This window comes from Panthera leo, chromosome B1 (genome assembly GCF_018350215.1).
Source record: "Panthera leo isolate Ple1 chromosome B1, P.leo_Ple1_pat1.1, whole genome shotgun sequence".
NCBI lineage: Eukaryota > Metazoa > Chordata > Mammalia > Carnivora > Felidae > Panthera > Panthera leo.
The window spans coordinates 149194431-149215860 of record NC_056682.1 but is presented as its reverse complement, the minus strand read 5'-3'; the positions used below and the strand labels follow the sequence as shown (position 1 = coordinate 149215860).

Genomic DNA, 21430 nt, shown 5'->3' with positions numbered 1-21430 from the left:
ATTGCCACACATTCACAGGGGAAAAAATCTAATTTCATTTAAGAATTCCCTGGATGAGGGGTGCCTGGGTGGCTCAGTCAGTTGAGCGTCTGATTCTTGATTTCAGCTCAGGTCATGATCTGGCAGTTTGTGATTTCAAGTCCCACATCAGACCCTGTGCTGACAGCTCAGAACCTGGAGCCTGCTTCAGGTTCTGTCTCTCTTTCTCTCTGCCCCTCCCCCACTCGCACTCTGTCTCTCTCTCTCAAAAATAAATAAACATTAAAAAAATTAAAAAAAAAAAGAATTCCCTGGATGAAACAGTAAGAACTATAAACTATAAAATCTTGAGGCTGAGTATGTCTTTGTAATATTCTGAATAACCAAATGAGAAGTAAACATAAGCATTTTTGCTGCATATTGAATTAAAAGGGCTGTCCTAAATAAAGGTCTTGAACAATTGTATGACTCACTTGGTGAACTCACCACTTTTGTTATGGAACAGCATTGTATTTGAAAAGAATGACTGACAAATTCTGGTTATTTAGAATCAGTATTTGGCAAACATTATCTTGAAAATAAATAAAGGAAATTTGTGCTAAGGAATACAACTGACAGTATTTGTTGCTAATGATAAAATTTGAGATCTAGCATGAAAAGTAAATTTTGATGAATTTATATGTGCCTCTTGATACTTAATGACTTTATGATGGGATCAGTTCTGATGTTAATGAGTATGATTATTTTTTTAAGTTTATTTATTTTGAGGGAGAAAAGGGGCAGAGAGAGAGAGAGAATCCCAATATAAACAAAAAGCCTTTAAAAACAGAAGCTCTTTAGGGTTCTCAGTAATTTTGAAGAAGGTAAGGGACCCTAAGAGCTCAGAGTTTGAGAAGCACTGCTATAATCTGGGATCCAGGCTATGGATTTGGCAAAGCCCATCATAGTAGGCTAGCTACGTGAGTGCAGGGAAAGAGTTCAAAGCAGTGCCGAGTATCGTCAAGTTCACAGGCCTCATACCACACATTTGTAATAAATCCTTCGATCTCATTTCAGAATAAAAGCTGCCTCCAGGGAAATTGGCAGCACCATTCTCACCATTCTCCAACCGAGGTGCAGAAGAGTTCCTCACAACAGCCTGACTGAACTCCCCTAAGCCCACAGCCCCTGGGCTAGGCCACTGCCACCCTCTGCTCCTACACTGAAACCCACCCCACAAACTATAGGACCCCTCCACCTGTTTCATCAATTGAGTAGAAAAGCATATAGAGTTTTTAGTTGAAGAGAAATATTAAAAGGCTACTTAGTGCTGTAAAAAGAACTATCTTCGGGTTGTTGTTGTCGTTGTTGTTTTCACAGTGTAGTTTCTTTTTTTATTATTTTTTTTAATGTTTATTTATTTTTGAGAGACAGAGAGAGACAGAGCATGAGCAGGGTAAGGACAGAGAGAGAGGGAGACACAGAATCTGAAGCAGGCTCCAAGCTCCGAGTTGTCAACACAGAGCCTGACATGGGGCTCGAACCCACAGACCATGAGTTCATGACCTGAGCCAAAGTAGGACGTTTAACTGACTGAGCCACCCAGGCACCCCTCTTTTTTTTTTTAAGCTTTTATTTAAATTCCCCAGTTAGTGGGTGGCTCAGTCAGTTAAGCCGCTGACTTCGGCTCAGGTCATGATCTCACAGTTAGTGAGTTTGAGCCCCCCCCTCCCTGGTCGGGCTCTGTGCTGACAGCTTGGAGCCTGGAGCCTGCTTTAGATTCTGTGTCTCCCTCTGTCTCTGCTCCTTCCCCGTTTGCACTCTGTCGTTCCCTCTCTGTCTAAAAAATAAACAATAAAAAAAAATTGTAAATTCCCCAGTTAGTTAACATAGTGAAAATCAACTGTCTTTTGGAAACTGTGAAGCTAACAGTCTGAATAGGCTCATTTATAACAGAAATTATATAGCCTCATGAAATAGGTACTATTCATTACTCATGTAGGAGAGTTGGGGAAAGGAAAGCAAAAAAAAAAAGAAAGAAAGAAAAGAAAAGAAGGAAAGGAAGGAGGGAGAAAGGAAGGAAGGAAGGGAAAGGAAAGAAGGGAGAGAGGAAGGAGGGAAAGAAGGGAAGGAAGGGAGGGAAGGAAGAAAGGGAAGGGAAGAGAAGGAAAGGAAGGAAAAAAGGAAGGAAGGAGAGAATGAAGCAAAGGAAGGGAAGAAAGGAAGGGAGGAAGGAAAGAAAGGGAAGGAAGGGATAAAGGTAGGAGGGAAGGAAAGAGGGAAAGAAGGAGGGAAGGAAGGAAGGAAAGAGGGAAGGAAGGGAGGAGGGAAAGGAAGTAGGGAAGGAAGGAAGCCCAGCAGAACATGGATGAGAATGGAGGAACCCAGGTTCATCCTTCATAAACACCCTTTTCAGAGGCTACTGAGAGCCCAAGTCTCCTTCTTTCCCAGAAGAATAGCCTTTCCTGAAAGGAACACATGCCACAAATTCAAGTTGTTTTGTGGGTGGTGCTGAGTTTTGTTTTCAATAGGACCTAAAAGGTATCAAGGATCATATATGAATAAACTAACAAATCCAGCAACATACTAGCAGATCTAAGAAGACATGTGGAAAGCCTTGTGGCTGAGAATGAATGATTTTTAAACAAAAAATAGCTAAAACCTGAAAAGACAAGGTTCCATAAAAGGTCCAGTAGAAAAGTAATGGGATCTAGATGCTGGTTTCATAGAAAAATCAGCTGCAACATCTGCTACCACCATCTGAGGACATTGTCAAAGACCTGATGAATGTATAAGGACAAACAAGGAGTGAGGAACAAATATAAAATGGTTAAGCCAATCACAAAAGAGAAAATCGTCAAGCCAGGGATAATCCCATATCACTCTGCAGTGCATTTCCCAGCACCAAGGGAAAAAAAAAAAAAAAAAAACAGGAATGTTAAGATTATTGACTGGATATTGAATTGCTAGATTTGACAGACACTGATCTCTCTGAGGTTTGATTTCTTCTGATACAAGTGAATGCATATCTAGAATAACCCTTGCAATTAATCATTGTTTTTCTTTTCCTAATCTTGGGATTTTAAAGTATAGAACTTTAACATTCGTAATGCGTAATCTTCATTGCCATAAACGTTCAACATTTATATTTGAAACATCTGTTTTATTGTGCATTGACTGCATGCATATTGTTATGCAGATTTAATTACTTTATGTAGAGTATTTAAGGTAAATATGTTTCTGGGGCGCCTGCATGGCCCAGTCAGTTAAGCATCTGACTCTTGATCTCAGTCCAGGTCATAATCTCACAGTTTGTGAGTCTGAGCCCCAGAGCCTGCTTGGAATTCTCTCTCCTTCTCTCTGCCCCTCCCCCATTTGTGCATGCATGTGCAAATGCTGTCTCAAAATAAACTTTAAAAAGATAAATATGTTTCTAATAAAAATATGTTTCTGTCTGTGCCAAATTTTGCACTATTCTTAACATAATGATAATATCAAGACTATCAGATAACAAATTTAAAATTTTCATATTATGAGTAAAAGAACCAAATTAGTTCTTTATCTAAAATTACCAGTTTACATACTTAAGCAGAGGACAGAGTACACTCTAAATTCTAACTTTTTTTTATGGTATACTCTATCATTAAAAAAAATCCACAAAATTTTCCATCTGTTTTAAATAACGTATGAATGGATATGATGCTAATTGGCAGTACTTGATTTTTTTTTTAAGCAATAAAATTTTATATATAAAATAGCTGCTTCTGCATTGCTACTTCTCACTGCAAAGTTTGTGATTAACAAACATATTCAATAGAAAAGAGAATAGCATATAAGTAATACTTAAAAGTTGAAACAGTTTACCAACTAAGCTCAATAAAGCTCTTTACATTTTGACTTTAAAAAGGTAGGTGCACATTTATTTGTAATAAATTGATTTTTTTTAACAGAATATGAAGTTTACTGCCCCACATTAATAAACTCTGGCACTCATAGGCAGGTGAGAGCTAAGAGGATTCTAAGCCCAAGAGGAAGTACTGGCAAGAGTTCACATTATGAGTTCAGCTATAATGGAAACTGCATCGGAAGGCTCAAAAACGTATAATTAAAGGACAGACAAAAATCTTAGTGGTCATTAGTATCACTCTTTTCCACTTCTAATCCTACCTCCACTTTGAAAACCAAATCTTTGAATCCATCCTGTACCCTCTGGACAGGTAGTTATCCAATCTCTACTTGAATCCTTATTAATCCTTCTGGACAAAGGGTGGATTTATTGCTTTTGCTATTTTTCCTCTTTCTGGGACAGCTTCCAGGAGCAGTTGTTAGAGGCACAGGCATAGCATGTAGGTATGTCTCTTGCTGGAACAGAACTGTTTTTCTCTCCATGCCACTCCAGCCTCAGCCACCCTCAGCTTCCTCCTCAGCCCCCAGCAACAGCTTCTAGAACCATCTTCTTGGCCATTCCATCATCCATTTCTGAGATGCACTAACACCATACTTTGTGTGTGGTTGACTCCTGATCTTGAGGAACCATGAGCCACCAGATCATCCAGAATTATTCTTCTAAGGTGGGAGCTGCCATCAGCTGCCTGGTCAACCTGCATCTGTGAGCCTCACCCACCTGCCTCTCTCTGGACCTCTATTCTCATGGCCCGTGGCCCCTGGTGACTGTGCCATTTTTTCTAAGAGTTGGCAGAGAAGTTGGAGGGTGCCTAGTATCTCTCAAAGATGCAAAAACAGGGAGGCAAACAAGCTTTCTTCCTGGAGGTCCAGAAGCCATCCAGAGATAAGTGGGGGGTGAGGGGGCAGCCTGCAGGCCATGGAACCTGTCTTGGACCTGGAGAAGAGCCTGGCCTAGTCCTCAGTGGATTTGCAAGCCCTGGGCTCTCCTACACATACTCCCAACTCAGTGGCTTCCTAGAGAACCATTTCCTAGGCGGTTAACTGAAGCTCACCCAGAAGATGAGAAACCACCTGACCAAACTTCTCAGGCAGGCAGGCAGGCCTCAACCCTGGGTTGGCCGGCCTCATCCTCAGGCATGACTGAGAGCCTCTTGCATCTAGTAATGAGGGACCCACCTGTTGCATCCCCGCTGGCCTGCCTGAGCCTCTCCCTGCAGCCTGGAGGTAGCTTTTTAACTACTGTATAGCTTTTTCCCAAGCCAAGGACCAAGTGAAAATAATAACAGAGAAAGAAGAAAAGCCACCTACAAAAGACCTTTTTAAGAATAAAACCAAACAAGAGGCATCTGGGTGGCTCAGTCAGTTGAGCATCTGACTTCAGCCTAGGTCATGATCTCACAGTTCATGAGTTTGAGCCCCACATCAGGCTCTGTGCTGACAGCTTGGAGCCTGGATCCTACTTCGGATTCTGTGTCTCCCTCTCTCTCTGCCACTCCCCAGCTCGTGGTTGCACTCTGTCTCTGTCAACAATACGTAAACTTAAAAAAAATTTTTTTTGAAAGAATAAAACCAAACCAAAGAAAAACACACACACGAAAGAAAGAAAGAGAGAAAGAGAGAAAGAGAGAAAGAGAGAAAGAGAGAAAGAAAGAACTTGTCATTGAGCAAAGATAGTCTGATTTTAAATTTGTTTTTATTAAAATACATTGTACATTTCATGGTTCATAGCTACTTATTTTTATATGTGTTGCAAGTGAGGAATTTCCACAAAAACCTGTATCAACACTGAAGAATTAGTGTACATGGTCTCTATAGGTCTAAAATGTATTTTGCCTAGTTTTACTGACAGTGAAGTTATTTCCCAGTGATTTTAAGAGCTGATCAAGACCCCTGTTCAAATGAGAGACTCTAAGTCAGTGCCTAAATTCTGACCAGAGTCAGTTCACAAACATACCCTTTCCTCAAAATCTACGACATGAAGGCAGATAGAGCATGTTCCAACCCAGCCCTCAGAAAGGGTTGGTTCCACTTTCTCACAGCGCTGCCACTGAGTTGGGAGGATATATATTCATAATTGAAAAAAGTCTGAATGACTAAAACCAAGAGCTTTATTCTATGGTGAGATAGCCATGATGTGGGTTCATGAAATAGTAAAATAGGAATAGTCCTTTTTTTGATAGGAGCATTTTCTTTGCTTAGGCCTTTCTGGACTAAACATTAGATTTGTTGTTTTGTAAGTTCCTTAAAATTAAAGTTCATAAATACTCCCTCAGGACCACAGTTCTTTCAAAACAGCCACCGTACACACTAATTTAAAATGCATGTTAACTAAGGTTGGGAGTAACTTTAGGTGAAAATGACTTCAGATAGTTGCTACAAGATGCTTTTCTCTTAGATACCAGTCTTGGAGGCAATCCAGTTGCGGTAGGCAGTCACTCGCATGTAGACACCTGGCTTATTGATTTTACCACATTCTTCTCCCCAGCTCACTATTCCAACAAGGTACCAAATATTTCGAGAATTAGGATGAACTAGTGGTCCTCCAGAATCACCCTAAATAAGACAAATAATATTTATCATTATGAGAATTAACTTCCAGATACTTTACTTACACTAAGTGATAAGCCCAGATAAAGTTTGTGACTCATCCTTCATACAGACCATAGGAAAATGTATGGTGTAAATCCCTGCATCACCCTTAACCTCACTTTTGGCCAGATTATATTCTCTGGGACTCTTTGGTGTTGACCTGAACCTTGCAGGCATGAGCTGATAAGTTATCTAGTTCTATGAGAAACTAGTTAGCTAGTTCTAAGAGAAAGCTTTTGGGAAGCAAATATTATAGATGTACTTAGAAAACAGGGCTTTATATCTGAGAAAAGTAGCCAGAACCCTAGCCATGAGGAGGCTAAGAAGGAAAGAGAAATAGGCTGGAAGTAGATTAAAATTTTCTGAGACTGATCTTTTATTGAAATGTGATTAAGATTATGGACTGTGATCCTAGACTACTTTGGTTTATATGCCAGCTCTCCCAGTTACTACCTGTGTGATCTTGTGCCAATCACTTTACCTTCCTCTGCCTCGGTTTTCTCATCTATAAAGTGATAATGATAGTACCCACATCACAATGTTGTATGAGGATTAAATGAATTATTTGTAAAAAACTGCAATCAGTGCTGGGCTCAGAGTAAGTCCAACTTAAGTGTTTGTTAAACACTTATAAACATATATTTCATGTAGTGGAGAATTACTTTAGCTGGAAGAGTTTAACAGGATTGTCAAAATGCAAATTAACTGAAGCATAGAAATTGTCTTTGTATTGATGACATTCATAAAATAATAGCAGTTATTTGTAACTGATGGTCAATGTGACTAGTGTCCAGACTTACCTGGCAGGCATCGATATTTCCTTCCAAGTACCCAGCGCATAGCATTGTGTCCAATACCATACCATAATATCCTTCCTGAGCATTACAGGTATTTGTGTCAATAATCTTCACAGATGCTTTCTGAAGTACCTCTGGGTATTTACCTAAAGGAAGTATACAAATTTGTAAAAGACCCGTTCTAAAACAGAGCAGGATGGAAAACTTGCTTTGTCCTCTGTGCATAAAACCTGTATTTGACTCTTGCCTACTCATTTCCTTCACCTGAACCAATGGAAAGGACATCTTCAAAGAATCATTTGAAATCTTTTAAATACTGCCTTTCTATGTCCTTATCTCTCTTCTTATATCTTTGAACCAGAACTTTCTCAGTTAGTTTCTCCAGGCTAGGGAATTTCTACAATCAATTGGTCTCCACAGAACATTCCACACCAAGGCAATTTGCAAAGCCATAAGTCCATACGCATCATTTCCTGAGATATTGCCTGGGAGAAGTAGGCATCCTGAAGTAAATGATGCCTTTGACTCTGTGCCTAGCCCACCATTTTTCGTGCTTTTGTACTGACACACTGTTAAATTTTCACTGGACTTACCATTATATGAAAGTGCTCCCCATCCTGTAACAACAACTCCTTCACCTGGTGGAAAAACCTGTGTGGCTTCAGGAAGACAAACTCGATGTACATCATTCTTGAATAAGACTTTTTTGGTGAGCTGTATAATTGCAATATCATCATGATGTTCACCCGGGATGTAGTCTTCATGAACTATAATTTGTTGAATATGATGTTGCATATAGGGGGGATTTACTCTGGTGCCAAAGCTGACAGTATAGTTTTTTGGATTGTTTGTCCTGAAAGAGCAAAAATTATATATTTTGTATTTATTTCAAAATAGTAGAAACATGGCCTTCATCTACTGTACTTTTTAATGACATTAATATTCCCTTGTGCCATAGCTCATTAGCAGTGATACAATCTGATTTTTTTCATAAATTAAAAAACTGTTTGAGTCCCTCGCTATACCATATACTGTGTAAAGCAGTGGGGATATAGAAATAAAAATTAATAGCCATACCTTCCAGAAACTTAAATATAACGAAGGATGGGCATAAACACAGACAGTTCTAATTGCTTAAGTGATTTGTGTATAATTAGTGGGACAAGAAAACAGGTGGACTTAAATCTGCATGCTCTAGGGAACAGATATTTCTTTTTTTTATATGAAAATTATTGTCAAATTGGTTTCCATACAACACCCAGTGCTCATCCCAACAGGTGCCCTCCTCAATGCCCATCATCCATTTTCCCCTCCCTCCCACCCCCCATCAACCCTTGTTTATTCTCAGTTTTTAAGAGTCTCTTACGGTTTGGCTCCCTCCCTATCTTTTTTTCCCCTTCCCCTCCCCCATGGTCTACTCTTAAGTTTCTCAGGATCCACATAAGAGTGAAAACATATGGTATCTCTCTTTCTCTGTATGACTTATTTCACTTAGCATAACACTCTCCAGTTCCATCCGTGTTGCCACAAAAGGCCATATATCATTCTTTCTCATTGCCAAGTAGTATTCAGATATTTCTTAAGGAAAGTAGCATTTTGGATGAGACCATAGAGCTGGGTCAGAGTTGCCTAAAAAATGAGAAGGGGATGGTATGTGCAGAAGGTGAGGAAGCTATGAAACAGGATGATGTGTTTTAGCAACTATGAGTAGTTAAGGATGTCTGCAGTATAAAGTGATGAGAGATAAGAATCATGTGAGAAAAAAATGCCATATCAAGAATGAATGACTCTTCCCATTCTTACAGGTAATGCAGGAAAATCTTAGATTGGCTTCCCATATAATTTGTTTTCCAAACCAGGACACTTGAGAAGAGAGCTATTGATAATTAACTGAGATAACAAGTGTGAACTGGCCCAGTTCCAGTCTTTGGTCTCCCTATCCTTGAGCAACATGATGAACTTACTTTTGAAAGCAGTGAGCTGCAGTCACCAGGTGTCTTTCACTGATCAAAGATGCCCCGCAGTAGTGTCGGCCATTCTTTTTGAGAGTTGCTTGCCAAGGCCATTCTCCCTTCTGAGCATTGGAACCTCCTTTGATTCTATCATACGTAGCTGACATCCTTGCTCGTGTCCCACACCCTGTCAGAGTCAGTTTTGTTCCATTGAGAGTAGGAAGACACTTGTTTGATTATAAAGCAGAAACTGAGCTGAGTTATTCTTGTATGGTTCTATCTGACAATATCTTGCACTGAAGAGAACAGGATGTAATCTGCAAAGGAATCACTAGCAACCCCTAGATCACCTCCATACCCAGCACAGTATCTCCAAGATACCTCAGCACCTGGAGAATATGAGAGCTCTGGGAGGCAGATAAAGTCACAGTTAAGTCCATGGGCTCTGCAACCAGACTCCCTGGTTTGAATTCTGACCACACCATTCACAAGCTGGTTGAATTTAGGCAAATTATTTCACTTCTTTGTGCTTCAGTTTCCCCAACTCTAACATGGAATGATAATAAATAATATCTATCTTTAGGATTATTGTGAGGATTAAATGAGTTGTATGTAAGGTACCTAGTTAGAATTGTAACTAGCCAACAGTAACAAATCTTGACTGTTATGTCTTAGATCATCTCACACATTGAATTAAGAAGATCTGAACTTACGGTTGTTGATAATCTTTTCAGCATCAACCTTACTGATTTCTGAAATAGAACAAAAAGCTCATGGTAAATATAATACCTAGCATAAGCCATTGACCTTGGAGACAATGGAGTAAGATGCTAGCTAGGTTCAGCAGAGAGGAGGTCAGAAATAATTTTGAATCTCAGGAGAAAATGTTAGTAGAAAGGAGAGAATATTGGTTTATTTGAATTGTTCTTTTACTATATGCAAATGTATGATATGGAAATACCACTTCCATAGCTCCAAATGAGAGACTTCATTTTTATTTAATTGGAATATAATCTTTATCATCTAAGGTGGAAAACGGTCAGTATCTTTTCTTAGAAGATCAAAAAGACCCACAAGTGAAACTGATTCCTGTCAGTAGACAAAAATAACTTAAAAACTGACCTGTCTTGTAATGGCAGATTGTTTGATATTTTTGAAGTTTATAGGAGATCATGAAAATATATACAAGACACACTGTTACTTATAAGGACTGTTCAAAGTCTTACTATTTGCTTTATAATCAGAAGCAGCTTTTCTCCCAGAAGTGCTTTAAAGTGTGGTATTATTATGATTTGATTATAATGTTTTTAGTAATGAAGAATACAAATTATTTCTCTGAAATAAAATAATGGTCTATTCATTTAAAAAATTCAGGATCGGCTTTGTTCCTGGTACTTGTGATATATGTTAGAAATAAAAAGATGAAATAACACTGCTCCTATTTAATTCATAAGCTTACCCTTGAGCCTAAGAGAATTAGGATCTGTAGTCAGAGAGCCTGCGTGGTTTCTCAGCATCTGATGTAAGACACTTTCAATTCTTCTTCTGGTGTTTTCCTTCATTGATCTGGGAGCCTTGAATATCAGCCATATATGTGCAGTTAGACTGTTGTTATGAGGACTGGAAGCAAGATAAGTATGTTTCAACAAGATAAGCATATTTCTTATGTTGCTAAGAAAATAGCATTTCCTTCCTCATTCCCTGATCTTTCATATTTTTGTATCTTCTGTCTTTTTATGGGTTTGTGCAGTACCTTCACTTTTGGTTAATCACAGGATCATCCATCTGCCTACATTTACGTGGTGACAGTATGCAAGCAGCTACAGCATTCATCTTAGAGGACAAGTAGTTCTACAAATCTGAAAAGTAGGAAAGGCCTGCGGCACAGGGTGGAAATATCATGTGAGAACTGGGCTCGCTTATTCATGTATTCATCAATCATTTATTGGGCAACTGCTATAGACAAGTGACTGGAATGGGTGCTAGTCGGTGATGCAAGCGTGACTAAGACATGGCACCTACCCTCCAAGAATTTCCAGATTTCTAGGAAATTAGACATGTATACAAATGACTACAATAAATGAGGCAGAAGGGATAATATTTATTTTGTCTTATCTGCAAATAGAGGAAGGATAAGTTATTTTTTATTTAAAGAATTAGAGTAATTTTCATGAAAGAGGTGGCATACACACTGGGATTTAAAGTGTTTTTATCACTACTTCAACATCAAGCAGACAATTTCATCAGGTAGAGAAGAGTAACACTCCAGAATAACTGGCTAGCGATAATTAATTTGCATTTACTGGGGATCTGCTGTGTTCTAGGTACTTATTTTCACATTTATTGTCACACTTAGACTTCACAACAAGCCTGCAGCATGGGTGTCATTGTCTTCATTTTGTAGACAAGGAAAAACGGAGGCTCTGACAGGTTACCTAATAGGCTCAAGATTATACAGCTACTAAACTCAAATCAGATTCAGTACAACTGACTCTATAACCCAGAGTCTTTACACTGTTTTGTCTCCCTGTGCCAGGTCACAGAGACAGCAGTGTCTAAGAGATTGGGCTCAGATGGAGGAGGACTTTTAATGTGAGCCAAGAGATAGAAGTAAAGAGAAGTTGTTGAATAAAACTGTGCTTGAGGAAGATGAACCTGACCATGTCATTCAGGGAAGATTTGTTTGGAATTCAGATAGGGGTAAGCAACCCAAGAAGGTGACGGGTGGACATGTAGGAATTGTCAAACAGCTTTGAGGATAGTGTCCAAAGTGGCATTTTTATGCTTTGGCTCTCCCTGACAGATGATTAACCTTTTGGCATATAAATCAGTAATCAGTGCTAGGAAGCACTCAGCTCATGCAGGTTTGATTATCATAGAAAGGGGTGTCAAAATGAAAACGTCTGTCCTGTAGCCTCTCCATCGCTTCCTTTGGAAGTGATTGCAGTGGTTGCAGACTTCTCTGAAAGATACCTGGGCCCTTCAATTTTAGCTCCCATCTCTTTCCAATACTAAAATCATCTCTCAAGGTTAATTGTAGTGGAGATCTTGATGTGTTCTGCAATTCCAGGAGTCCCATGAATTCCAGGAGCAGGCATAGCTGGTGACACTGATGAAGGTAAAAGCAATAATTGCCTTCACTGGAAATGTGTTTATTTACAAATCTTTCCATACACATTACCTTCTTTGACCCTAAGTGCATTTACATGAGAGAGGCAGCGAAGGTGCTATGACAGTATTTCACAGAGAGGTAAATAGAGTCAAAGTGATTTAATGACTCTGGGATTACTAAGTGGTAAAGACTGGGATCAAGTTGCCTAACTTCTGTTCTAGGCCTTCCTCTGCTATTACCTGCTACTCTAAACCCACATACGATAGCTATTTTACTTCTTGTTATGGTGACTACAAGGACTTCCTTGACATCAAAGCCTGATGTAGATATGCTCTTTTCTACCCTAAAAGAACTCCAGGGTATTTCCACAAGGTGTCTGGCTGATTTGCAAGTAGAAGGACATGAGTCATTAAATAGATTTACATAAGACCAAAAAAGGAAAAAGAAAGACATGAGAAAACAGGGTCTGTATTTATACAACTACTAAATAAAAATTTTAGACTATCAAACATTGGTCTAAGGGATCACCTACTATTTGCTAGACATAAAAACTTAAGAAGCTTGAGTGATGAGGCAATTATAATTTAACGCATTATATGAATAACAAATTCTCAATAGATCTAGTGGATAAAACTAGATAGCCCCATCTTTGCTTTGGTTTTATATTGAACAATTAGTCTGGCATTTAACTTATGATAATACTGTATTAGTAACTTATTGGCTAATGACTGTGACATTTCACAGAGGTGCTTGAAATATGTATGTATGAATGAGTTGATCTCTTTTCTAACTGCTATTATTAGTTACTTACACCAGTGTGATGACTTGAGAATTGATATATTGTCTGTAAATGCTAGAACTTTGAAATGCATCAACCATCTGTTAAAGAGAACAGAATCAAACGTCATATTCCAATAATATATTTGTATTTCAGAGAACTAACAATGAAATAAATATAGGAAAATACCAGTTTACCTTAGTCTCAAGAATTTTGCTAAGATAGTTATTTTCTGGTGATGTCTCTCTTTGATAATTTCTGTTGTATGGGATATCCAGCACTTCGAAGCTACCTTGATAATAGTAAGTCGTGTTTTCTGTGAGATAAAAACATCATCCAAGAATTATTTAGGTGAAATGGATTTCAAATGCAGATACAAATTACATAGTAATATCAACTAGTAAATATTGTGTTCATATTAGACATTGATAAAGCCTGTGAATCTTTCTGGCACAGCCGGTTAGATATCCTGGGCATTGTGAAAAGTGTTTACGGGACCAATAATGCAGCATATATAGATATAGACAAAAGTCAGCAAGAAGAGTAATATCTTGATTGAGACAGATAGAACTATATACTGTAAGTGAGATTTCTGTCGTATAATTATTAAACTATGAGTAAAAATAGTTACCATTTATTAAGTATGTACCATGAGAAGATACTTTATAAAAGAACATATGAAGTATACCCCTTTTTTTTCTGGAAAAATGTAGTGTTGAGATATTCAGTAACTTGACTAATATCATATGGATACTAAAAGCCAAGAATCAACAAAAATTCGATTTGAGTACAAAGACTACACCTAATCCATTTTATTTCCTTAAATTCTCATAGATACTAAGATGCCTATCAGAGGTAAGACGTGTGATATATCTTACCTCTAATATGTGATAGATACTAACCACTTAGAAATATTCTAGATGCTATATAACAACACCTAGCGTATAGTAAGCACTGAATAAATATTAATACTATTGTGCAATATGATCATTGCTTTTGAAGACTATGTGATGGAAGTGACAGGCTCAATATGGTTGAAATCATTACACAAGGTACTAATAAGGATATAATGAAAAACATTAATCATCTAATTGCAGGTTCTATACAAATGCAGAGAAGGAAAGCACCATAATTAAAATGAAATATGACTTTCTATTATAAGTGGTGAAAATATTTTACAGTGAGAAGTGTGATAAAAAAAGAAGCCAGAAATGTCTAAACAAAATGCTGAAAATGGGTTGTTTATGAATAATAATTTGTGAACCAACACTGCTAATTATAGTTAGTTTGTCTGGGGATCATGGATCTTTTACTATAGAGACCGAATTTTGCAATGGTAGCTTATTAGATTTTAACATAAGTAGTAAAACATAGATCTTTAAACTATTCAACTTTCTTTTTTTATAATTCAGTGTTCATAGTGTATCTTTCAGTTCTTTATTTAGATTCCTAAATATTTCTACCTACTATGATAATTAGGCTGCCATGAATATTCCTCAGTGTAGACTAATAAATTGACAAGATACAAACTTTTTATTACAACTGCATGGAACACTTTTCCAAGAGCCAGTGCATAAACTAAACATTTAATGTCTAAGACATTAAGACTAAGAAACCATACCCTAAAACAAGGAATTGAGTATTAATTTAATTCCACACAGCATTCAGCCACAGAGATGGCTCACTATGCTGAGGTCACTGTGAAATCAGTCACTGAGATCTGTTGGTACCTGATGAAATGAAAACAACCCTTAGGGATGAGATATCCATAAGGCACATCTGCACCTTATGATTGATATTCCCATTTCTATAAGTGGTTCAAATGCCAATATGAATTGAGATGGATAAGGGACAGAAAGAAATTGTTTTATGACTTTTTCATGACTTGATTACTTAGAAGTTATTTCTATAAAGAAAACTTACAACTTACATGTAACACACACATACAAACATACACACATTTTTGGTTTTGGTTTTGTGCAGTGTTTTGAAGTGCGATAATATTTTAAGCATAAATTATGAGAACACTTCTATTTAAATCTGACAGAGTTAAGGCATTTCTTTTATGTTCTCCTTCCTCTAACTTATAAAAACACCCAAAGACAAGGGTAAAGGGCTCATTTCCAAGGAAGCAAAAGAAAGACACAACTCCAGGCTAAAAACTATGAAGCAAATATTCCCCCAAATGTGAAATATAAACTAGGCTGAAAAATGATACATATCAGAGATACATCTCCTCACAAGCTGAGTTCATTGAGGATTTTTCTAAATTCTCAATGACTCTGTTATTACTGTAATGAGACTTCAGGGCCTGGAAGAAAGACAAGGAATATTTCCAAAGGTCCTATTTTGACCCTGCAGAATGACAGCAGTGAAAATAAATGTGAATCCATAGTAATGTGCCATTTTTATTATATGTGCTCTAATCTCCCGGTTAAGGCAACCTTCTGGAGGTGAGTTGGGATGAACAAAGGAGAGACGTCAGGATCACTATATTATAGTTCAGAGAGTCTGTATATTAAGGAGCTTTCCTCAGGGCTACCCCAGCTTCTTGTGTTAAAAACTGAAGACAAGTGTTCCATGGAGTTAAAATAACAGATTGCATAAGAGAATGTTTGAGATGATGAATCAAAATATAAGCTGCAAACTCCCTATGTCCCACCCCTAGAATCACTTCCCATAGTATTCTTTAGAAAACATCTAGTAATTATGATTGCAAATGAAGTATTATAAAGGTTGAGAATATAAAAAGAATAATATTGCTAACAAACTACTGGGAAGTTGGGAGAAAAATGAGCAGTGTAAGCATATGCTGATTTTCTTGTCTTTCTTGTCTTAGTATTTTAATTACAAGGTAACACATATTAATACCAACTTGGTAGATTACTTTTTCTGCCTATCAACTGTCTATCTGTGTATTCATGTCGCTGTATCATATATATTCTTTTACTTGTGTATATACAAAAGATGTCTGCAATAGGGAGCTTGGCAAATGCTTCTTTCTGGGATCTTGGGTCACTGATGGCCATTTTAAAGGAACATAGAGGGGTGCCTGTGTGGCTCAGTTGGTTAAGTGTCTGACTCTTGAATTTGGCTCGGTCATGATCTCATGGCTCGTGAGATAGAGCCCCGCTTGGGGCTCTGTGCTGACAGCACAGAGCCTGCTTGGGATTCTGTCTCTCCCTCTCTCTCTCTCCCCTTCCCCTGCTTATGCTCTCTCAAAATAAATAAAATAAACTTTTAAAAAAATAAAGGAAGACAGATAATTTATTATTTGCAATTATCTCTTTGTCTTTGGTAGAAATGTAAATAAAGTTTACAACAAACTGAAATAAATAAAAATGTGTTCTTTACCAACCTACTGCCAGAAAATGAACCAGGAGACCAATGGTTATTCCCAGGATTGCCAACACTCCGAACACAATCAGTGCAATCATCCATAGTGGCAAAGATGGACGGGAAGCTGTGACTGGTCTGCAAGTAAAGGATATCAAAAAAAAAAAAAGTCACAGACACTCCAAATCTTTACTCTTGCTCACCCTTATTGGCTCAATTTAGGCATAGGGGTAGCAAAAGATATATGAAGAAAGGACAGGAAAGGGAAGGTAAGGAAAGGGAAGGGAAAAAGTAAGAAAGAAAGAAAGAAAAACGAGGAAGGGGAGGAAGAGAAAGAAGGAAAGAAATTTACAATTAAACCTCTTTGGATCTGTGCTGTGAAATTATTTTTCAGGAATACGATAATGTCAAGTTATCTATACTTAGCATCTAGTTGTCTCCCATGACCAATGGGGTAGTGACAGAGTTAGTATCAACTAGTGAAGACCTTGCCAGGTTGGGGAGGAAGAAGAGAGGAAAATAGAAATGTCTTATAAGTTCTTTATGCCAAAGCTTATCATAATTTTTGAATTATGATCACAATTCTATTTTATTATGTCCTTGTTATATCCAGAGAACACAGGCAAATATGAAGTGCTATATTGGGTGAGAGCAGTGTCCATCTTTCTTGCTAGCTTACTAGCCAGGAATTCAATTTTCTTGCTGCAAACTGTCATGGATTGACCAAAGATAAAGCTGGACAGTATAATGTCTAATTTTAAATGTCAATTTTAGCTAGGCTATGATGCCAGGTTGTTTGGTCAAACATGAGTCTACATGTTGCCATGAAAGTATTCTGTGGCTGAAATAAACATTTCTAATCAGTTGACTGTAAGGAGATTACCCTCTGCAAGTGGGTGGGCCTCATTCAATCAGGTGAAGGCCATAAGAGATAAAACTGAGATTTTCATCAGAAGAAAAAAACAGTCTGCCTTGGAAGTATGACATAGAAATCCTGCCTGAGTTTCCAGCCGTGCTAACTTTACAACTGTGTGAAGCTACCTTAGGTACATAGATATATCTTATGTTTATGTATCTATATATTTGTATAGATCTATTATCTACCATCTATTGATAGAGAAAAGGAGAGAAAGAGAGAGAGGAGGAGGAGGCAATAGAGACAGAAAGAGATATCCTCTTGTTTCTGTTTCTCTGGAAAATCCTGATATGGAGGCAACAACAAGGACTTTGTTGCCACACAAAGGTTTTGAGATTTTGTCTTAAATATTGAGGCTCCTCCAAGTATGGTTGGAGGATGGCTTTTATCAAAATCACCTGAGAGTGGTTGTTACATATGCAGATTATGGTATCCTACCCCAGATCTAATTAACTCAAATTCCCAAAAGAGTCTGAGAATCTTCAGTTTAACACTGTTAGTGATACAGATTCTTACTAAACTGTATGCTATCTTCATGGCAAAACTGGAAAACTTTAATATAGCTGGACATATTGTGAGAGTTTTCAGATTAGAAACGGCATTGGAGAGGAGTATGTATGATGTATTAGGTCTCAGATAAAAATAAATTGGGTTGATACTTCCAGGAGAACAAGTTTGTTGTTGTTGTTGTTGTTTTAAATACATCCTCTACGGAGTTTTTTCCACTCTCTTTAAAAATGACTTCATACTTCTCCTTTTTACCTCAAACCTCCAGCACCATTTGCCCCATTCTCAAGCTTAGCTGGTAACCTTACTTCCTAGTCCACTGAGAAAATGAAAAGCATCAGAAGAGAATATTTACAACTCCATCATCACATTTGTGAACTTCTCTTCATCTGTACCCCACATCCTTCTTTTTCCTCGTGTTTCCACATATAAATTGTGCCCCTGACTTAAGACAAGCCCTCCACCATCTCATCTCATTCCAAGCCTGTTTCTAATCTATGTTTCAGCCATTTCAAACTACTCAGAGTTCCACAAACAACCAGACTCTTCCACACCTCCATGGCCTTGCACGCTCTGGTCCTTCTGCCTAAAATGTCTGCCTCAAGCCTACCCAGTGAGCCCCCACTCAAACTTTATCCTCAACTCTGTCATCTCCTCTTTCTTGAGGCCTTCCATGGCTCACCCTAATATGGATCTACACTGAGAGTATTTTTTATTTTTACATGGCAGTCTTTTCACCTCTGGTCGAGGTCTTGTTATCATCTGGCCCATGTCATTATTTGTTATTCATGATGTTATTATTTTATACCCAGGCCATATTGTGGTGTCTAGCACATTATTGATAATATTTGTTGAAATAGTATATAAATGAAGCCAAGGGATATCAAGGACAATGAGACTCTGAAGGATAAATAGATCAGAGGGTTACAAATTATGGAAGGCCTTCAGTGCTAATCAGAAGAGATTTTGATTTTATCTGGTGGAAATGACTAACATGAGGACATGCAGTGCTTAGGAAGATGAATCTTCAGTCTGGATAACTGTAGTTTAAAGGAGGGAGAAAAATGAAAGGGGAGGACCAATGAGCAAAGAGGCTAATATAATCAATGGGAATGGAATGATAGCATTCTGGATTGTGGTAGTAAGAAAAGAAACAAAGTGATGAATTTGAGAACATTTACAGTAGAATCTTTGTCAGAATTTGGTAATTAGTTAGCTATGTTTGTAAAGAATAGGTAAAAGAGAGTCAGATGAAGCCTAAGAGATATGTATCTGGAATTTAAGAGACATTTAAATTTCTAGTACACAAATGGAGATGTCACACCAGTAGTTAACTGAGGAACCATAGTTGGGGTTAATTTAGGATTCATCTGAAAACAGGGAACAAACAAAGCTGTGAAACTGAATTAGTAAATTACAGTGCTTGTTATATAAAACATAGTACAGAATCGACACTTCTCTTTCCAAGGCAAACATTTGTTTCCATTCTGACTACAACTAATTTATCTCCATGTTTCGTGGCTTTCCTGAATTTCACAGTCTCATTGTTTGAAATCACTCAAAAGACTTTAAATTGTCAGCATATGTTCCTTAACTGTCCAATTCAAAATCTTGTCCACCTTTCAGAGATGGGTAAGTACTTACCTCATCTCCTAGGCATTTGGCTCCACCAAGACTACTTTGCTCACTGCTTGATTCTCTAATCTTTGTTCCACACCCTTTCCTTACTTTTCTGTCTCCCATAAACTCTCACGAATTACTTTTCTTAGGAGTGTCTTAACTGGGGATATACTGGTACATTTCTTGTTTTGTCTAGTTTTATTTTTAGAACTTTACCTCCGGACACGACTTCATATAGATTTGGGCAATTTTTTTCTTTTATCTTTGCAATCTGTTTTAGAACTGGTATTTTTATAAGAACATAAATAAATCTATTAAAATGTGATCAAATAAGCTATCTTAGAATTCATCCAGACGCTATGGCTTGAAAGTGGAGGACTGAAATCACTTCCTAATTTCCAGTTGCCCTTCATTGAAAATGCTGTAGAATTTCATATTTATGTTGCCTATCCTCTTTTTCCATTTTGATTATTGCTTGTCACCAGCTCAGATGCTTCTCCCAGTTGTAGCTACCTTTAACTGATAACCTAAAGATCTTACGAACCATGATGCAGATGAAATATCTGCTTAAAAATGAAATACTTCCCACGCAGAAAAACCACTCAGCTATTCAGCCAATATTTCTGGTACTGCATACTATAAATTCTGAAAAATCACATAAGGGGAATTACTGAATAGAGGATACATAAGAGGATACAGAATATCAATTATATCTTGCCATTAAAAAATATAAAAATAACAAACTCTTGGCTGTGAATTCTCAATGCTACCTTGGCAAGGATCTAAAACATCACTTTCTTCTGAGACCTTTTCCGTTCTGTCCTAGAGAACTAACCCTAAGAGAACAATTGAAATTGATATAATATGGCATTGAAGTTTTTATTTCCATGTCTAGTGTTTCTTTTCTTCCTCTTGGCTATTCATTGTTTAGGCACCCAAATGCAACCACAAAATTGATTAAGGTCTCCTCAAAAGCACCTGCAGAAACAACCATGTTTCCAAATCCCTTTAAGTTCTTCTGGGCAGATTAATGCCTCAGCCTGAAACTAACCACTAAATTAAGGTTTGAAACTTTTCTAAGTAACTAGGAGTGCTTGTAAACAATGCATTAATAATCCTTTGAAATCTTTCAGGTGAAGACTTCACAAAAGTGTTAAGGTGTACAAAAAGAAGAAGGGACACTATAAACACAAAACCAAACCTAACCAAAATCAAAAAAAAAAAAAATCCACATCTATCCAGCATAAAAGTGATGTCTTTTAATAATTATGCTGTTTATGGGGCGCCTGGGTGGCTCAGTCGGTTAAGCGTCCGACTTCAGCCCAGGTCACGATCTCACGGTCCGTGAGTTCGAGCCCCGCGTCGGGCTCTGGGCTGATGGCTCAGAGCCTGGAGCCTGCTTCCGATTCTGTGTCTCCCTCTCTCTCTGCCCCTCCCCCGTTCATGCTCTGTCTCTCTCTGTCTCAAAAATAAATAATCGTTAAAAAAAAAAAAATAATTAAAAAAAAATAATTATGCTGTTTACTTTCCACTTATTAAATGTGTATGATCACCCTTTCCTTTACTGATAAATCAGAGATGTGACTAAAAGAAAACATCAGGGTTATGAATAATATGATATTTTTAATAAAGAAATTGCACAAAAGTAAATTATTTACTTTAGTTCAAAAAATGTTCTTAGTATATTCTGTCTCTGTGAGTATGCTCTTTCTAATCACATTTTTACATGAATACTGACACTGTAAATTGTGTGTGTTTGTGTGTGTGTATGTGTACTTAGAGGGCTAAAAATTTGACTCAAGATGCAAATTTTAAGAGAAATATTTGTGTAAGGCCTGCATTTATATTTTACACTTATCTGAACATTAAATATTTTATAATTAGTTCCACTTCATTTTGCTATTTGCATATATTTTGATGAAAACGTCTTGTAAGCTAAAAGTGTATTTTCAAAATGGC

The 21430-nt window shown here is 37.5% G+C and overlaps 1 protein-coding gene across 1 annotated transcript; it reads right to left on the bottom strand.

Annotated features, from left to right (window-relative positions):
- Positions 1-6255: 6255 nt before the first annotated feature.
- On the bottom strand, positions 6256-19500 carry TMPRSS11B (transmembrane serine protease 11B). The gene is made up of 10 exons (XM_042936717.1): positions 19496-19500; positions 16451-16566; positions 13290-13408; positions 13126-13193; positions 10662-10822; positions 9916-9954; positions 9215-9389; positions 7844-8103; positions 7254-7396; positions 6256-6417 (listed from the first exon to the last, which is right to left on the bottom strand). Exons 1-10 carry the CDS (start codon positions 19498-19500, stop codon positions 6256-6258), a joined length of 1248 nt encoding a protein of 415 aa, XP_042792651.1.
- Between the last annotated feature and the right edge of the window lie 1930 nt (positions 19501-21430).